The sequence below is a fragment of the Pituophis catenifer genome, unplaced genomic scaffold (genome assembly GCF_029215685.1).
Source record: "Pituophis catenifer annectens isolate HBS135680 unplaced genomic scaffold, rPitCat1.0.hap2 SCAF_14, whole genome shotgun sequence".
In the NCBI taxonomy this organism is placed as follows: domain Eukaryota; kingdom Metazoa; phylum Chordata; class Lepidosauria; order Squamata; family Colubridae; genus Pituophis; species Pituophis catenifer.
The window spans coordinates 19822636-19840446 of record NW_027256894.1 but is presented as its reverse complement, the minus strand read 5'-3'; the positions used below and the strand labels follow the sequence as shown (position 1 = coordinate 19840446).

Sequence of the window (17811 nt, the reverse complement as noted above, 5' to 3'; positions counted from 1 at the left end):
AAACTATTTTCTTCAGCTTCTTCTACTACTCGTGTATTAGCAGGATCTGGCTAATTTGCAAATGCAGCCTTGGCACTGATTTCTATGGTTCTGGCATTTATCTACCCCCATAATACTTAAATAGATTAAATTGATAGAGCCCTCAATTGCACATGACATCTCCTGGACCTGCCATCCATATACGATGGCTGTGCAAATTCCATTTAGCTGGCAATATTTGTTATTTAAATCCACTAGGCTTGTCATTAGCATATCGCTATGGAGATCCAGAAATTACATCCCTATACTAAGGTGAAAAGTCCAAGGCCATTCATTTCCTGGCGTTAAGTCTAACCTGTGATATAATACAGGCTATTCTGCTCAGAATATCTACATGACACACAGACAGACGGACAGGGCAAATTTATTTCTGCTGCCAGGATGAATCTACAAAAACAGAGAGGGTTAAAGTCCATGTCAGAGGAAAATGTAAACAGGCTATTTAGCCAGAAGTTTATTTAGTGCTCTTAAGAATAAGGGCATTGGACTATTGCTTTAAATGAACTGCAAGGCAATCTTATATGGATGAGATGGAACCAGAAATGTTTGACTCAATCAAGGTGGCTTTGGGAGGTCATCCCTGAAACTAGACTTACGTTGAGGAGGTTGAGAATCAAACGGCATCATCATCTTTGGCCGCATCCCTCTTCTTCCTGCGAGGGTGGACATGCTGTCCTCTGACTCATGCCCTGGATTCAGGAGAACAAAGGTCAGCTTCCGCTTGCCTTTCTCTCCACATTAGGAAAGAACCACAAGATTCAGCCATGAAGCTAACGATAAGCTCAGCGCCATCTCACCTCTGTAGGAGTTTCGTCTCTGATGAATATTGCTGTCCATAGAGTTGTCCACGGGGGTGATGTCTTGGGAGTTACGAGGGATCGGGGTGTCGGTCATGATTGGATTGGGATCTGGGGATTTATCAATAGGCTTCAACTCTAGCCTCTCGTGATGGATCCAAAGATCCGGTGGCTTGACGTCCTTGGAATTGCCTTTGTATTTATGAGATCCGTTCACAGATTTACAAGCAGCTCGTTTTCTTTAAAAGGAAAACAAAAACAAATCACTTATTCAATTATCCTGAGGGAGTTATCTTCCATAAAAGTATCTTTGTGAACAATAATGCTGCCCAATAGTATGTTTTGTGAAGGTCTTTGTGAAGGTCTGAGCTGGATTGTTTTCTTGCAGACGTTTCATTATCCAAACTAAGTACCATCCTCAGTGCAAAGAGCCCAGCTCAGAGAGCACCAAGGACCCCTTATTTCAACCTTGAGCTACAAATATTCTCCTTTATTAGTATGTTTTCTATTGTGCATGAAGGATTTTCACTCTTTCTTTCTAAGGGCTCATCCAAAAATAGTGGGAAGTCAAGTGTCCTTGTGTATCTTATTTTAGTCCATTCTGTATCACCAACACTTTCACCTCCCAAGCTCTGAGAAGCAGACTGAAGTCAAACAGCTCCTCTTTTCACTTCTGCTGAACTTAAATACCGAGAACTGTCCTGCCAGTAGCTGCGGTATATTCCTGTAGCAATGAAAATCACCTCACCCACACTTCAGGCAGAAGGGGAAGGAAGAAGCCATGGAGATGACCTTGGAGAAGTCATCCAGAAGCCCTTAAGACCTCAAGATTTTTGTCACTATAGCCAATCTCAATAAAAGTATAATTTTAGTCTTCCTGCATGATCAGTTTCCTGATCTGATCTACTTCTGGGCTAAAAAACAGAAAGAAAAAAGTAAATACTAGAAGCCTGATAGTTTTGCATGATTGTCTCTTCTCTTGCTGAAGAGAGGTCAAAATGATCAATTCCACTTCAACTAGTTTTGCCCAGGTGTTGGATAAGGAAAATCCAAAACAGTCAAATTAGCATTTTCCTAGTAAAACCTGAAGCCAAGTTATCAGGGAAGGGAGAGACAAATGTTCCTACCATGGAGAAACAGAGGCAGAGCAGCTCAAAAAAAAAGCCCCCAAAACATACCCATCCACCCAAAATATGGCTCTGAAATGGTTTCAACTATACTGCATTAGAACTATTATTATGTATTATCTGAATACACTAGTTCACCCTCCAACACTGTTCATCTTATAGAATTGGAGAAGTCTTGAGCTTTTTGAGAGAAAGCCCTAAAATTTAAGTCCACAAAAGCACAATGTGCAACTTTATTGTACCTTTTATTTTGCCTTCATTATAAATCATACCCATATCCCTGAAACCAGCAAAAGTCACACACACACACACACACACACACACACACACACACACACACACACACATACAGGGCAATTGAAAACAAACCCTTACTTCTTCTGGTGAGAGGTGGTCCTTCGAGTGCAAAATACAGCAACAATCACTACAACCACAATGGTGATCACTCCCACAGACACAATTATGATCAGGAGCATATTGTATTCTAGTGGGGAGGGGCTGCCATGAGGGCTGTTGCTTCCTAAGAAAGAACACAAAAATTACCCGAAATGATTTTTAGAGCTGTAATTTGGATTGGAATGAAAGAATTGAAAATTATTGCTTAAGTTAAATAAAAATCTATATTATGTGAGAGATACAGCCTGCTTTGTTGGGAATTTCAGCTGAGTTTTTCTCTAATAAGCCTTTGACATTGACCTGCAAAACACACGCTATCTTTTGGGGAAATTATAACATGAATTATTTCAAGCTCTTGGCTCTCAACAGAGATGAGAAGATACCTACCACTGATGGGTGTTTTATAATCTGTTCCAACATCCACTGGTCGATTTCCTTTTCCTGCAGATCCCAATGCTGGAAAATAAAATTTTAACCATGTTAAGGGGCTTTGACTATCTCATCTTGTTCACTTTTTAAAATTTAATATGTTTTTCTTTTGGTTTTACACAGATGGGCAACTTTTGGCTCTCCAGCACCTACTCATCTTGAGATTACATTGCCCCAAGTATTTTAGTGGAAAATTGTTTACTGTTTTTTCCAAAAGTAAAAGATAGGAATGGGAACAGGAGAGTTCTAATAGGCCAACCACCCTCATCTGCAATAAAAAAGAGCCCTCCCTTTAAAAAAAAAAATGATCCTAAATTGTGGCGGAGAATTTAAGACTATTTTGCTGAAGAATTTTAGTGGAAAAATTTTGGACTTTTGCGGGGGGGGGGGGAGTTAAAGGAGGAAATAGGGACTTTGATTGTCATAATACTTTTATTTCAATCCCCACTAAAACGCTAAAAAAAACCCCACCTCTAAAATACATCTTAAAGAATTAATTGCACTCCTTTTTGTGATCTCATCAAAGAACAGGATTGGTCTCTGAAGCCCTCTAAAGAGGCTGAGTTTTTGTCTGACCTCCAAGATAGGTGCATTCTCCAAGTACACCCACATACATACACAGAGACAGAGAAAGAGAAAGAGAGAGAGACTGCAGAATATATTTAAAAATGTCAAACCGATTATATTAATAGCTAGAGTATACCTCTGTAATCACGGATATGCAAACCATAATGTAGTAGCCTAAATCTTTTCTGATAACAAGACAAAATGTAATTTTCTATCCATGTAAGAATTTTGTTTTTATTTCTAATTCCCTGTCCCCCATTTCTGAACAGCTGGAGCCTAATGCTTATATTACAAGAGCTCGTACTCAATCACTGATATGGCAGGTATTTTCAAGACATATTAAATCCGGAAGGGAAGTGGGCACATTATGATTATCCCCCTGCTTAATCCTTTCTAACAAAGCTCAGATCACATGTAGGGATCTCTACAACCGATGTAACATTCAGTTCTTGACAAATTCCAGTTGATAGATGTTCCTGTCCATTGGGGGCTGATAAGAGGTAAATGGAGGGAGAGAGTCACTTCAAAGAGAATACAAGGCTGGATGAATACAATCATTCTTTGCCACCGAGGGACTTTATCTTCTTGCTTTCATTTATGTAAAGCTATTGTATGTCGTTTCTGATGACTGTATACAAACAAATCCTTATTTATTTATATGTAAATCATTGTTGCAACATATTGTCAGGCCTTCTAACAAATAAAGGAATACTATAAAAGTAAACAAAAAAAAAACCCTAGAAGATTAAAAAGTCAAAATACTGCCCATTAAATGGACTATTTTCATTTTTAAAAAGAGTGAAATGTACTGAGAATGTACAGAGAATTTAAAAGTCATTGTGCAGTTTTAATTGTCAACAATTTCGCTTCTAGATGAAAACAAAAAAAGGTGCATAGGTTGCAAATATGCTGTTCACCAAAAGAAGCTCCAGGTTTTGATATTTTAAAATTTCACAAGAATACTGTCATTTAATAGCGCAAGAAGAAGAGTAATACTCATAAAAGACAGCACGACACATAAAGCACATCTATTGGTTTACCTTGATCATTAGACATTTTATCTGATGATTCCGCTACCAAGGGAAGCAGAAGGGAAAAAGCACACAAGAGACCAAAATTCACTGACATGGAAAGAATATGGTTGTAACTTGAGGACTATTTGGAGTGCCACTGGCAAAGTAGGTGAGCAGCTTTCACCTAATGACAAAACCCTTTGCAAGGCCCAAAGAGCTTCTCAAACTTTTGCCTGAGAAGCAGTGTAGGAACCAATTGCTTTCCTCAACAGCAAGGAAGGAAAGAGGCGTGAGAAAAAAAGAAAAACGGGACTTCTCTCACGTCAGCTTTGATCAGCCTTGGATTACAATCCAGCTCCCAAAAGATGAATCCTGGGAGATCCCATCTCTCAAAGAGAGGAGGTTGCCCACCCCTGTGCTAAAGCTTTTCAGAAAGCATTAGCTGCTCTTCAGATCAGCCAGTACATTACGTACATCAGAGAAACTTATTTCCTAACAAAAACATTCTAGGTCACTCCGCTGCACAAGTTCAGATAATCAGCAGTTCTTCTAATGAGGACAATGCCTGATAAACAATCTGCTCAAACAAGAAATATGTAAAATATTGCTGATAACAAAAATACCCTTTACGTTTATTGCTTATTGGTTTTCACCCTATAGAAATGACCAGAAAAATTACTATCCACCTATCCTTTACTGCAAACGTTTTAACAACTGTTTGTTTCCATCCACCTGGGTCACGGCAAAGTAAAGCCAAAATCCCAGATAGAAAATTAATTTTTTTAAAAAAATGTTTTACAGCTCCCAGCACGAACTGAAACCCTTTTCCTCATCCATTGATTGTCTCATACATTAAATCAGAAAAATACAGCATTTCTTTGCAATTTACCTTTAGGAGTCCTGAACTGTACTGCCTCTGACATGGGGCCCATGCCTTTGGAGTTCCGAGCTTGGATCTTGAAATAATACGCTGTGTCCAGGGTCAGCTCTTGAATCTGGTGGGTCAGTCTATTGCCTACGACTGGTTCAATGACCCAGTCATGAATTTCAGCGTTGACATCGGTGTTATAGTAAATTATGTACCCTGCATAACAAAAACAGGAGGGTTTGCGAATTATGAAGGCATGTTTCCGAGCTCTGAAAAATTCACGTCTCAAATTTTCTTGCAATGTCTTCTGCTAAAGACACACGTCTTTTGAATTACTGCCATTAGGAAAGTGTGTGTGTGTGTGTGTGTGCGTGTGTGTGCGCACATATGTGTATGTGTGTAATGAGGGTGAGACCATCCCTCCCCATCCATTGATTTTCTTTTAGCCCAGACTTCAACCACGTGTACACCTTCTTCCAGATGTTGCTTAAACCGGCAAATTTTGAGTGTGTAACAGTTTGTAAACATATGTAGTAAGGCTGTAGAGTCCTTCCAATTCAATCCCCCAAAGCGGTTCAGAGCACCCAAGGGCACAAATATAGCATCTCTTTGCAACTCTGTCAAGTAGCTGTTTCTTTTCCTACATTGGGCAGCTGCTCTCCACAGCTGTTGTGCAACTCTGCCTGGAGTGGTGGGAAGCTACTTAAGAAGTTGGAGACAAGCACTACATATGTAAGTCCTGTTACATCTTCTGAAGTATCTTTCTGAAATGAAATGCAAAGCATTTGCACAGGCAAGTGACAAATGCATACGCACTGTTGTCTTGGTTGTGCATCCACTGAATCATCCCTTTTGCCACAAAAAAATATTACGCAACTACAATCAATAAAAAGCTGTATCCAATGTAATTAATATTTTGTCTTCCCATTTAGTTGTAACCATATCATCACTGTATTTTATCCAAAAGACATTTCACCTGTAATTTTGCCATTGGCTTCAGACGGAGGTTGCCAGTTGACAATTATAGTTCTGGGTTTTCCTTCTTTGCTGACCACTGTTACATCTTTTGGTGGAGAGGTGGGAACTGCAAGAAGATTTAAATTAAACTGACACAGATCTTTATACTTCAGTGTGTTTTCTATAAAAAAAAAAGGTTAAAGCAAAGGAAGGAACAACATAATCCTGTAAAAAAAGGGCATCTCATGTGACAAATACCTTGCTCAAAAGTCGTGCCATGTGCTGTCATGCTCCAAGTGCTTGATCTTCGGCCTTTAGTCACCATGACAGAGAATTCATATAACGTGTTTGGTTTTAAGCCGGTGACCAAGAAGCTTAAGGTGGTTGTATTGGCTGTCTATGAAAATCAGAAAACAAAAAGGTAAATATTTCGTTCCTATTCCTCCCTTTCTCTTCCTCCCTCACGGAAACACACGTGAAATCTCTTTTTTTAATTGCAGGAGGTTTGGACGAAATTCCTGTAAATCTACCATTTTTCTCACCTTGTACTTTGTGTTTGCAGGAATGTTGGTTTTCCAGCGGACAGTGTAGTAGCGGGCATCCGAAACCTTCTGGTTCTTCGGCAGAGAGTTGTCTGCCCAGGTGATACGAATGGTGTCATGGCTCAGGATGGAAGCCTGAACTCCCACGGGTGGCATCATGGGGGAGGGGTCTGGCACTGGAGTGTATGGAGCATTAACAACAAATAAATCAACTTCAGAAGTGTCTAAAGAATTGATGGATAAAATGCGGGGTATTGCAATAAAAAAGAAAGGTGGCGTTATACGTGAATAGAAACAAAAGGGTGGAATGCAGGGCAATACAATGAAATGAGAGGTGAGGAGTGGAGTGGAGTGGAGAAAAAGAGAGAAAAGCCAGAGTTAATAGGCACCACGGCACCACAAAACAAGTTCTCAGCTATTATTTTTGCTACCTTTTAAAAAAACACGGCATCAGCAGATTTCACAGGACTTAGCATTTAAGTAGGTTATCGAAGATAACAAGGACAATGACTTTCAAATCTTCAGTATTCATTTGAAAAAGTTTACTAATTAGAATATACAGTATTATAGTTGCATTAAAACATTAATTTATTCCAACTTTAAAATCAAGGTAGAATTAGCATCCAACAGAGACAGTGATAGAGAAGTATAGTATTAATATTTAGTATTAAAAGGAAAGTGCATATCTGCAAGCTGAAAGACATTCAGAAAATATCTTTGTAAGAACTAGGATCTAGCAAAAAACAACAAAAAACAACCAGCCCAACAATAAAATACCAAATCAGTGTTTTCTTTCAAACTATGGTACTTATTTTCCAAAGCTCCAGAAGGCCAGACAAGAAACAATGGATGGAAACTAATCAAGGAGAGAAGCAACCTGGAATTAAGGAGAAACTTCCTAACAGGGAGAACAATTAACTAGTGGAACAGCTTTTGCCTTCTGAAGTTGTGGCTGCTTCAGCACTGGAGTTTTTAAAGAAGGGACTGGACAGCCACTTGTCTCAAATTCTATAGACTCCTGCTTGAGTAGCGGGTTGGACTAGATGACCTCCAAGCCCCGCTCTATTCTGATTGATTGATTGACCTCTCTACAATGTTTAAAAGTTTATTTTTTTTTTTGTCCAACTGGTCATTTAAAGAGTGATAAAAACACACAGTACTGAAAAACATAACTTGCTGTTGACTGACATGCTTACAATTATAATACTGTAGATTGGGAAGCTCAGCAAACAAATTTAAGAATGTATAATCAGTGCCATGGCCAAAGTCCCGAATTTACAGAAGGGTTATAAAGGAAATCAGGAAATCACTGATCCAGATTTCAAAGTCATTGTTCGGAAGACAGTTCAGCAAATTATCTCTGAACACGGAACAAAGAAACAAGCCACCAGCAAACTAGAAACAGTTTGTATTTCAATATATTTTTTGGTTAAACCATCTAGGCTGTTCCCATCTTTACCTGTATAGGCTCTAGTCACTGCACTCTCATAAAGAGGGATTCCTTCACCAACGTTGTTATAGGCTTTCAAAGTTATCACATAATGGGAACTGGGATCTGAAAGAAAAAAAATTAACTCTATTAGTATGTATTAAACACAAGATTCTTTAGCGCTACAGAAACATCTGTTTTCAGAGATAGTTCAAGATTCATATAAAATGTCCTCAGGTTTATCATATTAACTCAGGCATCACAACAAAAATGAAAGAAATTTAACATCCATTTTGCTATTATTTCCAAACATCATGAAATCTAGAGTGAATATAGAGGTAGAACATTTATAATACCAAATGAAGACATAAAAAGCAAGCATTTTGATCAGCATTGATTTTATATTTTATATAGATGAGCCGCAGTGGTACAGTGGTTAAGAGTGCAGTACTCCAGGCTAATTCTGCTGCCTGCCGGCTGCCTACAATTTGGCAGTTCAAATCTCACCAGACTCAAGGTTGCCTCAGCCTTCCATCCTTCCAAAGTGGGTAAAATGAGGACCCAGATTGTTGGGGGCAAGAGGTTGACTCTGTAAACAGCTTAGAGAGGGCTGTAGAGCACTGTGAAGTGGGATATAAATCCAAGTGCTATTGCTATATTGTTACTTAGCAAAGTATCAGATTATAATCTTGTGTAATTACCCAAATTTTCAATAGTGTAGTATCGTTGCTTATAATCCACCTTGATGGTCTGAGCGTGGGGACTGCCTACGCCATACCCTATGGCATAGCCTCTGACCACAATGTTCTGGTTTTCCGGTGGAGTCCAGCTGACAACAATACTAGTTACAAGTGGACGGACATGCAACGAACTTGGCACTTCTGGAACACGAGTTTCTAAAAAGAAGAGAACTTATTAATTAAACGGATTAAGACAAGAAATAATAAACCTGAAAGACGTATTTACTTTTAAGAGATGTCACTGAGTTATTTAGATGATTATATCCACATAGAGTCACCTTATTGAGGAGATGGGTGGCACAAAACTTTAATAAATGAATAAAAAATAAATAAAATAATTTATCAGCCTTATAAAGTAGACCAGACTAAGTAGCCAATGCTAATGTCAAGACTACTTTTGCTGACAGAATCTTGCATGTCTGAATGTGCCCCCACCCATCATCCTTTGACGAAGGAATGAAAAGATTTCTGTATTTTTTCATGAAGCTTTCACGTTCGTAACACATGTACTTGGTATCCATACCATCAAGGTCACTCTCAAATGTTTCTGCCGATATCCAATCCGTAGCTATTCCTGTCCCATTGACTGTTAAGGCAGCCACTCGGAAGCTGTACTCGGTCCCTCGTTCCAAACCTAGTATAGAACACATCATACTGAAATACAATATTCAATATTAATTGCAAGCAAGCTTTCTGCTTCCAATTAGAGTATGCAATAGTTCCATTATCCTGTTACTTCGAAGTACCCCAATGAGTATCTTCAAGTGATTATTATTTCGAAGTTATAATTTGAGTCACAGCTGACACAGATCTAGTTAAACAGATACTTTATGTTTTGGCCTTTCATCTTCCTGATGGCTGCTGGAGCATAACCCACAGCTAAGCAAGACAAATCAACAATATTTGCCGTAAGACTCCAAGAGATTCAGTTGACAGAAATTACTATCTGTCAAGCATGAGAGGACCGACACACTGCAATGACCTTTCCTGTATGTCGATGGCAAAAGAATATGTAATTTTCCTTCAGCAAATAGAAGGACTAAGAGTTTCAAATGATTTACTCGTTTTATTTATTTCCACAGCAGGTGGTCTTAACATTTTCTATAAAAACAAAACACCTAAACAAAGGCATAAAAAATCAATTTAAAATGTGAATTAAAATATTCTTATCCGATAAATCTGATTTACGCGGACATTTCTAGATGGCTTAGGCCTTATTTCAAGGACAGAGAAGGCAGAACTAAAGAGAGGCTTCCTCAGAAATAAGAATGACCCGCCAATCTTTAGGGTTGCTTGACAGAAAAAGCAGTATCTGTGATGAACCCATAAACTAAAACTAAGAGCAAAAGAAATATTACAAGGACAGAGAAGGTTATTTTTATAATAGACCCTCTTCTTTTCCTAAAATAAGAAACTTGCAGTTAGTTTAGGTTATTATTAGATTGGAAATTCCAACTTATTCACCTTCAATGAGCTGTGAAAGTTGTGTCCCCACAATGATTTCGGTGACATCACTTTTGCGAATCATTTTTCGGTACCGAATCTTATAGCCAGTAATTTGCCCATTATGTGTTCCTGTGGGAGGAGGCTGCCAATGCATCATAATGTTCTGTGGGAAGTTAAACAGCATTATAAATCATATTCTCTAAATTAAATTAGGCAAATTGTCATGCTTCATTAATCTCCATTATACTGGTCCAAGAAATAATTTACACATACTTAGAAACATTATATATGAACTTAATATCTGACATTAAAATTATGTACCTGGAAATAACCATGTAACTTGCAAATAATATTGTATATATGTAGGTGTCAATAATTTCTACAAGATACTTTGAAACATTAACATGACTCTTCAACATTGGTGAATCTTCACTATTTGCACATTGGGCTAGTACAGTCAATGTTTACTGCAGCTTTTAAGCATGCAATTTGAGAATTTATCCAGTCGTCTGTACACCCCCCCCAAAAGGGGGGGGGAGTTTATAAACTATAGCTGTGAGAAATAAAGAAATTAGGGTTATTCCTGTAAAACAATATAGCCTAAGTTACGCCATTTTAAAATCATGTTAAGGCTTTATTTTACTCTGTATAACCTGATTATATAATTTAGCTGACAGTTTAAGGAGCATGAGAACGGAATGTGTGGTTCCTGTGTTTTTAGAGGAAGTTGTGTTCTTGAGATGTTCAGGTCAGCTTGACCCCGTTAAGAAAGGGAAGTGCGCATATGCTGATATTACATGTATAAGCAATATTTTTAAGTAGGGTATTTTTATATACTGGAGTTATGGGGACTTTCCATAATGGGAATATCATGTGTTTATCTATTATATAAAGTCTGAAATGGTACTCAAGGGACATGCTTGTATCCTGTAAGGTGTAACCTGAAATTGTATAAAAGACGGCGAGAAAGAATGGTAATTTGCTCTCTCACTTTGAGGGGGACCTTTGCAAAGAAATAATTAATTAATAAACTGTATTCTTGTCTTATCTCTCAACTCTCTGTCAATTATTTTTTGGGTGACAGGCATTTCCTGTGTATCACAATAGCTGATTCATCATACATTCAAAATCTAAGGAAGAAAATCAGATGCTTCATCCATGTCTAAAGAAAGAAGTGTCTTACCTTGGAGTTTTGCACTTCTAGTGTTAGATTCTGGGGTGCAGCACTGGGAACTAGAAACATTAAAAGAAGTTATTCAAATATGGTTCAAACTTCAACATCTCTCAGGTGCACCATATCCCCAATGTAAATTAAAAATTAATTATAGCTCTTCCAGTTTCAAAGCAAGTGGGTTTTATCATGATCTCCCAATATCATGGAATATTTGTGTGTGTGTGTATGTAAATTTTCAGAGTAATATATACAAAGATTTGCCAAGATAATACCTTATGTTGATAGAAGCAAAGATATATGTGTACACACACACACACACACACACACACACACACACACACACACAAGATACTTTGCTCAATACCAAAAATAGAAGGCAAAATAGTAAAATATAGAAAATGCAAGGGAAAAGCCCAAAAAACCCTTTTTCCCCAAAAGATTTCAGCACAACAACTTCCTATTTAGATCTATATAGTATGAAGAAGCCAAACCAAATTGGTTATATATAAAATGTAAATAAATACATAGGCATTCTTTCTACAGTTAGAAAACACTCACCATCTGACAGTGTACGAATGACGACGTCTTGAGTAGAGACTCCTGGACCATGTTTATTGTAGGCCACAACCCTGAAGCTATACTCTGTATATTTTCTCAAACCAATTATTGTATAGGAAAGACCTCCAACATCAATGTCCTATTTAAAAAGATGAAAAACAGGATGTATAAATCATAATTTGGGCTTGATAATTTATTAAATATGCAAAGTCCACATGAGGCTGAAATTATGGCTATACTTGAATCATTTCTGGTTCTGGAGATTTCTCTCTCTCTCTCTCCCAGTTATCCTGTGTTCACATCATAAATACAATTATAATTGAGGACAGAATAATCTATTTAGAATCAAAGCAAAGCTTCCTAACCAGTCAGGATAACAAAGGCATGTTTTTCGAGTAAATGGATGCTTCTATAGTTTTGCACCAATATGTTCAAAAATAGAAGGAAGTACTGACAAAAGTCAATATGAATTTTAATATGGTGAACTTTCTGGTGAAAAGTCATCAGAAAGTCATTCCACCAGGAAAAAGTCATCTCTTCGTATATCTGCAAGCAACAACTCAGAGGATGGGGCAATCCTAAAGATCACACTTTTCTTGATGATTCATTCTGACCTAACTGGAGTAGATTTTTTTTAGGTAAAGGTAAAGGTTCCCCTCGCACATATGTGCTAGTCATTCCCGACTCTAGGGGGCGGTGCTCATCTCCGTTTCAAAGTCGAACAGCCAGCGCTGTCCGAAGATGTCTCCGTGGTCATGTGGCCGGCATGACTAAACCCCAAAGGCGCACTGAACGCTGTTACCTTCCCACCAAAGGTGGTCCCTATTTTTCTACTTGCATTTTTTTTAATGTGCTTTCGAACTGCTAGGTTGGCAGAAGCTGGGACAAGGAATGGGAGCTCACCCCGTTACGCGGCACTAGGGTTTCGAACCGCTGAACTGCCGACCTTTTGATCGACAAGCTCAGCATCTTAGCCACCGCGTCCCAGGTTTTTTTTAGGTCTTAGCTATAGGAGCAGAAAAATGATAAACAGATTCAAGAATGATATCCCATAATCATAATATACAAATATAAAAATTGCTTTCTTAACATACAGGTATCTCACCTGTTCATTCTCTGTTCCCTTCTCCATGTAATACAGTTTGTAGTTCTGGATTTCGCCATTGCCCGATAAGGGTGTACCCCACGTAACAGTGATCGACGTGGGAGAGGTGGCATACGCACGAATGTTGGGGGCTGGACCTGGAAGCTGAACTAAATAATAAGCAGGGCATAATTACAAAATAATAAAAAATATTAACCACAAAATGTTAAAAAGAGCAATGTAAGTAGCAAACCGCCGATATTTAATGCTTACCCTCAGGTTGTGTGGCTACTTTCAATGGTACTGAGCTCTCCCCAGGTCCATGTCTGTTTTGGGCTACCACTCTGAAAATATATACTGTTTCAGGCATCAGGTTTTGGATTGTCACTTGCATTTCCCCAGGATGACTTGTGTTTTCAACACGCTCCCTTTATTAAAAAGAGAGAGAGAGAGAGAGAGTTGGGAATGGAAATGGGCATGCAAGACTTATTAGGACACATTATTGTTGTTTTATATTAGAGTGAAATCATCAATTATGGATAACATGAATAGTACTACTGCTGTTTTGATTTAATCTAGGACAATCAATTGGGCAACCATAGATTTGTATTATAAAAGATGCAAAATAACTATGATAAACTTCATTGAATTAATGTGGAGTACTAGATGATATAAAATAAACTCATCTGTAATCACCATGGCCTTCAATTGATTGATACCCAACTTTTAATATAACCATAACAAAAGATGCCTTTCAGTGAGAAATTGGTAGAACATGACCTGCTAAAAAAGCACTACAATGTTTTTTTTAATCAGGATCTACAAGCTAGAAGTCCAGACTTAGAAGAATTGCCACAGAAAAGATGAAGCAAGTAATTATTGGCCGAACAGTATATATTGTATAAGCATGGGCAGCATATAGAGATTCAGGATTGGAAGTATTTATGCAATCTTTGAACCAGTGGAATCTGATGTCTTTGGCATAGCTTGATGTTTTAGCATCATGAAAGTCTGGAACAATTTTGTGAAATCATCTAAACGGATTATGTAGTTCTGGTTATTTTAACGATTAAACTTCAGTCTATAGTACATACTAAAATGAGAGGCTGTAATGCTTTGCCTATAAGCCCAACTCTTATTTTTCAGTTATGGGTCAATACTCCTAAATGCTCACAGTTTAGCAATATTTAAATAAGCACACCTGTTACTCATTTCCTTAGTGTAGAACACCGAGTAGGTAAGATTGTCTCCCTGTGGGTCAGATGCAGGGGTCCTCCATGTTAGCTTGATGAAACGAGTAGATACAAGAGACGCCACCACATCTCGAGGGGCAGAAGGCAAAGGTCCAGTTGTAGCTGGTGCTAGATGGTCAGTAGTGGCACTGGTCAGTGAAGTGGGAGGTAATGTTGGGATGGCAACATCTTGTCATGTGCAAACATTGGGGAATATGAAGGGCAAACATCACGACGATTTAAGGAGAAAACAGAAAAAAAAAACCAAAAAAAGAAATAAACAAAACCACGATGGAAAACAAAACAAAATGAACACACAAAAAAGGCCATTAAACTGAAGGTTGGCATGCAGGCAAAAAGGTAACTACTGAAAACTAATGGGAAATATCAAGGAGACATCACTATTGGAGAAGCAATCAAAAAATCTCCATTATAATGAAAGTGAGAAGGAAGGGTAGGATGAAAATTACATATAAAGAATCATTTCATCATTAAAACATTAGTTTCTGAAAATTAAGTCTGGTTATGGGGCAACAGTTAATTTTTAGAAAACCATCTGTTCAAATCTGGAGTCAAATGCATGGAGGATTATAATATCTGTCCTTAGCAGAACTAGGACAGAAATGCACAACATTCAAGGTAAGGTAGCATCGTAAAACTTCTTAAAATATTGGTAAATTATGTAATTTTTCATTTGGGACATTTCCTTTTTATTGATCTCAAATACCACTATATGAATTGTCATAGTAAAATGGTCATGCTAATTTAAAATGGTATTTCTTTTTAATTCAACAATTATATTTTAATTAATTGCTCTGAACAAAGAAGAATTTTCAATTTAAAAAACTTTAAAATTGCATATTATATCCCTCTTCATTAAATCTAGTAAAAACTCATTAGCAAAGTAATTATAACTAAATTCCATAATATGGTCATCCATTCTAAAACAGAATGGTTATTTTGTTCCCCAACGCTGGCCAATGATATTCTGCCTCGTACAATCATACTGAAGAAAAGTAATTAGAACAGGATCCTTTACATGTTAACAAAAAAGCCTTTAAGTTATCTTTTCTTTTATCTTCTTTAAGCAGTGTCATTTTTCAATATTAACTGGAGGCAATCATTAATTGATACAGTATTATTTATGCGTCAGAATAAATTTCAGAGGCAACTCAAGTGCCTTGACAGATGTGGAGAGTATATAAAAATGGTTTGGCATAATGATGAATAAAAGATGAATTCTAGAACAAGGGAGAGGGGGGGGAGAAAGGGAGAAAGAATTGAAAGGGGGAAAAACAAAAGATGGAAAAATTAAAGAGATGAATAGTAACACTTATACTGAATATTACTGTAGAAAAGTTGAAATACTACATCAATGAGGCATTTTTGTGGCATATACACAGCTTGGCTGTAAAGCAATGGGAAGTTTATGGAAATTGCCAAGCCTTACAGTTTCAGACTGCAAATTTGTATTGATCAACTGCAACACAGACAATCCAACTCCATATGTTATAATTGTAATTCTTGAATGGTGCGGACAATATGAGGATATTTTAATTATTTAAAACTTTGGATAGTTGATTTTTTTCCTGATCTTTGAAGTTATTAAAAGTATATCTGTTGAGCTCCCTGGCAAATGCAGTAGCTCTACTGTAGTTATTTTGACTGGGATGTTTTCTTTAATCTTTTTTTTCCAGTGCAAACTTTTAAAGGAAATCATAAAAGTGCAATAAAAACAACCCTCCTGTATTTGGGAAATGTTTTGTTTTAAAGGAAGTCATTTTATTCTTTACTATCATGCCCAAATAATAAAAAGGTGTGTCACCATCAATATATCAACAGAGAACATTAAAAAAGGAAAGCAACATTTCCTGCCAGCCCAACCAGAAGCGATGCTGTATTTTAGATAAGATAGCAAAATCAATTGTCAGTAACATTAGGCAGAAAAATATTTTGCAAATGTCCAGTAATAAAACATACATGCTCAGGTCTTTCACTTAGAGGTTAAAATCCAATGAGGGAAGCCACCCTAACATGCTCTATTAGAACTTGGAAAGAAGAACAGCAAACAATTATGGCATTAAAATCTAGCCGTCACACACAGATTTATCTTTTTGGGAACTGTGAAATCTTCAGAATTACAGCGTCAAAATCAATTCTGAACACTCGGGCTTCACATATCATGCTAAATCATAATGTGGTTCATATCATAGTTCATATCAGACCTCTACAGCTTTTTCAGCAAACTTAGCCTCAGGGTTATCTTGTAAATAGTTGCAAGAAAAGAATGGAATATTACCCCCGATTATAAAAAACACATTACCAATGGATCTCCTTACACAGACAGCATTAAGTAGATTTCAACTTCTCTTATAAACCTATGGATAAACAGCTCATCAAGGAGAAATAACCGATATCAATTTCATATTGATAGGACAGAGTATTGATTTTAAAAGTATTTATGAGAATAGAATGCTAAAAAGGCATGTGTTAATTATAGGCCGAGAACATGAGTTCCAGTCCTGTGTTAAGCATAATGGCAGCTGTGTAATCCTGGGCCAATCACTTTTTCTCAGCCCTAGGAAAGAGGCAATGGCAAACCACTTCTGAAAAAACTTATCATGAAAACTGAAATGGATTGTTCAAGCAGTATCTGAGAATTGGACACAACTGAATGAAAAAAAAAAATATAGGTAGGAACAATCTATCCACAAGTGAGATGTGCCCCATGGGGAGGAAAATATAGCTCAATATTCTGCCCTATATTTTAACAATATATGACTCTACTTTCTTACCATGATCCAGTATTATCAGCTGGGCTCCAGACTGTATATTTCCCACATCATTTTCCGCAATACACTGATAAAAGCCTTCATCTGATTTCACCAAACCCAAAACTTGTAGGTTGTGCTCATTCTTAAAAAAAAACACAAAAAAACTCAAAGATGTACAGCCTTCACTAGAACGTCTTCTAGTCACTGTTCAGGATTTGGAAAATAAAAGCTATAAAAATGTCTCTGTGTTTGTTATGCTTATTCACAACTCTTTCCATCCTTATCATTCTGACTTGTCCTTATTTTATTCTTTTTTTTACATCTTCACTCCCCTTATTTATACCGTTCAATGCTGACAGGAGTAATTTAATAAGTCCTTCGTTATTTATTTACTTCTGCCATTTGCGTATTGCCCAATCTGCAAAGAATCCCTGCTGCTTTATGATCATCTCCCTTTGGTGGCTCACCTCTTACATTTTCTGCCCTCTCAGCAAGGCCAGGAAAAGATATTTTGCAGGCAAAGGGCAAGTCAGCGCTCCCTTTCTGTTCAAGGTCCATAAAGCAACTGAACTGAAACACCATTTCTTGTTTTAACACTAACAACTTGATTGCATTCTTTCCTATGCTATCTACAGAGAG

General features: G+C 37.4%; 1 protein-coding gene across 2 annotated transcripts in view; it reads right to left on the bottom strand.

Moving 5' to 3' along the window:
* The window catches only part of NEO1 (neogenin 1), a 60993-nt gene that overhangs the window by 6855 nt on the left and 36327 nt on the right, over positions 1–17811 (bottom strand). The window contains exons 7-24 of one of the 2 annotated variants that reach the window (XM_070953929.1): positions 17194–17314; positions 14368–14587; positions 13440–13594; positions 13188–13336; positions 12083–12221; positions 11534–11583; positions 10369–10513; positions 9428–9538; positions 8866–9060; positions 8195–8290; positions 6736–6911; positions 6452–6590; positions 6213–6320; positions 5258–5452; positions 2747–2815; positions 2339–2483; positions 837–1075; positions 636–728 (exon numbers count right to left, since the gene is read on the bottom strand). In XM_070953929.1, coding sequence (XP_070810030.1) covers positions 636–728; positions 837–1075; positions 2339–2483; positions 2747–2815; positions 5258–5452; positions 6213–6320; positions 6452–6590; positions 6736–6911; positions 8195–8290; positions 8866–9060; positions 9428–9538; positions 10369–10513; positions 11534–11583; positions 12083–12221; positions 13188–13336; positions 13440–13594; positions 14368–14587; positions 17194–17314 — 2545 coding nt within the window. The remainder of the gene's footprint in view (positions 1–635; positions 729–836; positions 1076–2338; positions 2484–2746; positions 2816–5257; positions 5453–6212; positions 6321–6451; positions 6591–6735; positions 6912–8194; positions 8291–8865; positions 9061–9427; positions 9539–10368; positions 10514–11533; positions 11584–12082; positions 12222–13187; positions 13337–13439; positions 13595–14367; positions 14588–17193; positions 17315–17811) is intronic. The other variant, XM_070953930.1, reaches the window with a different exon arrangement.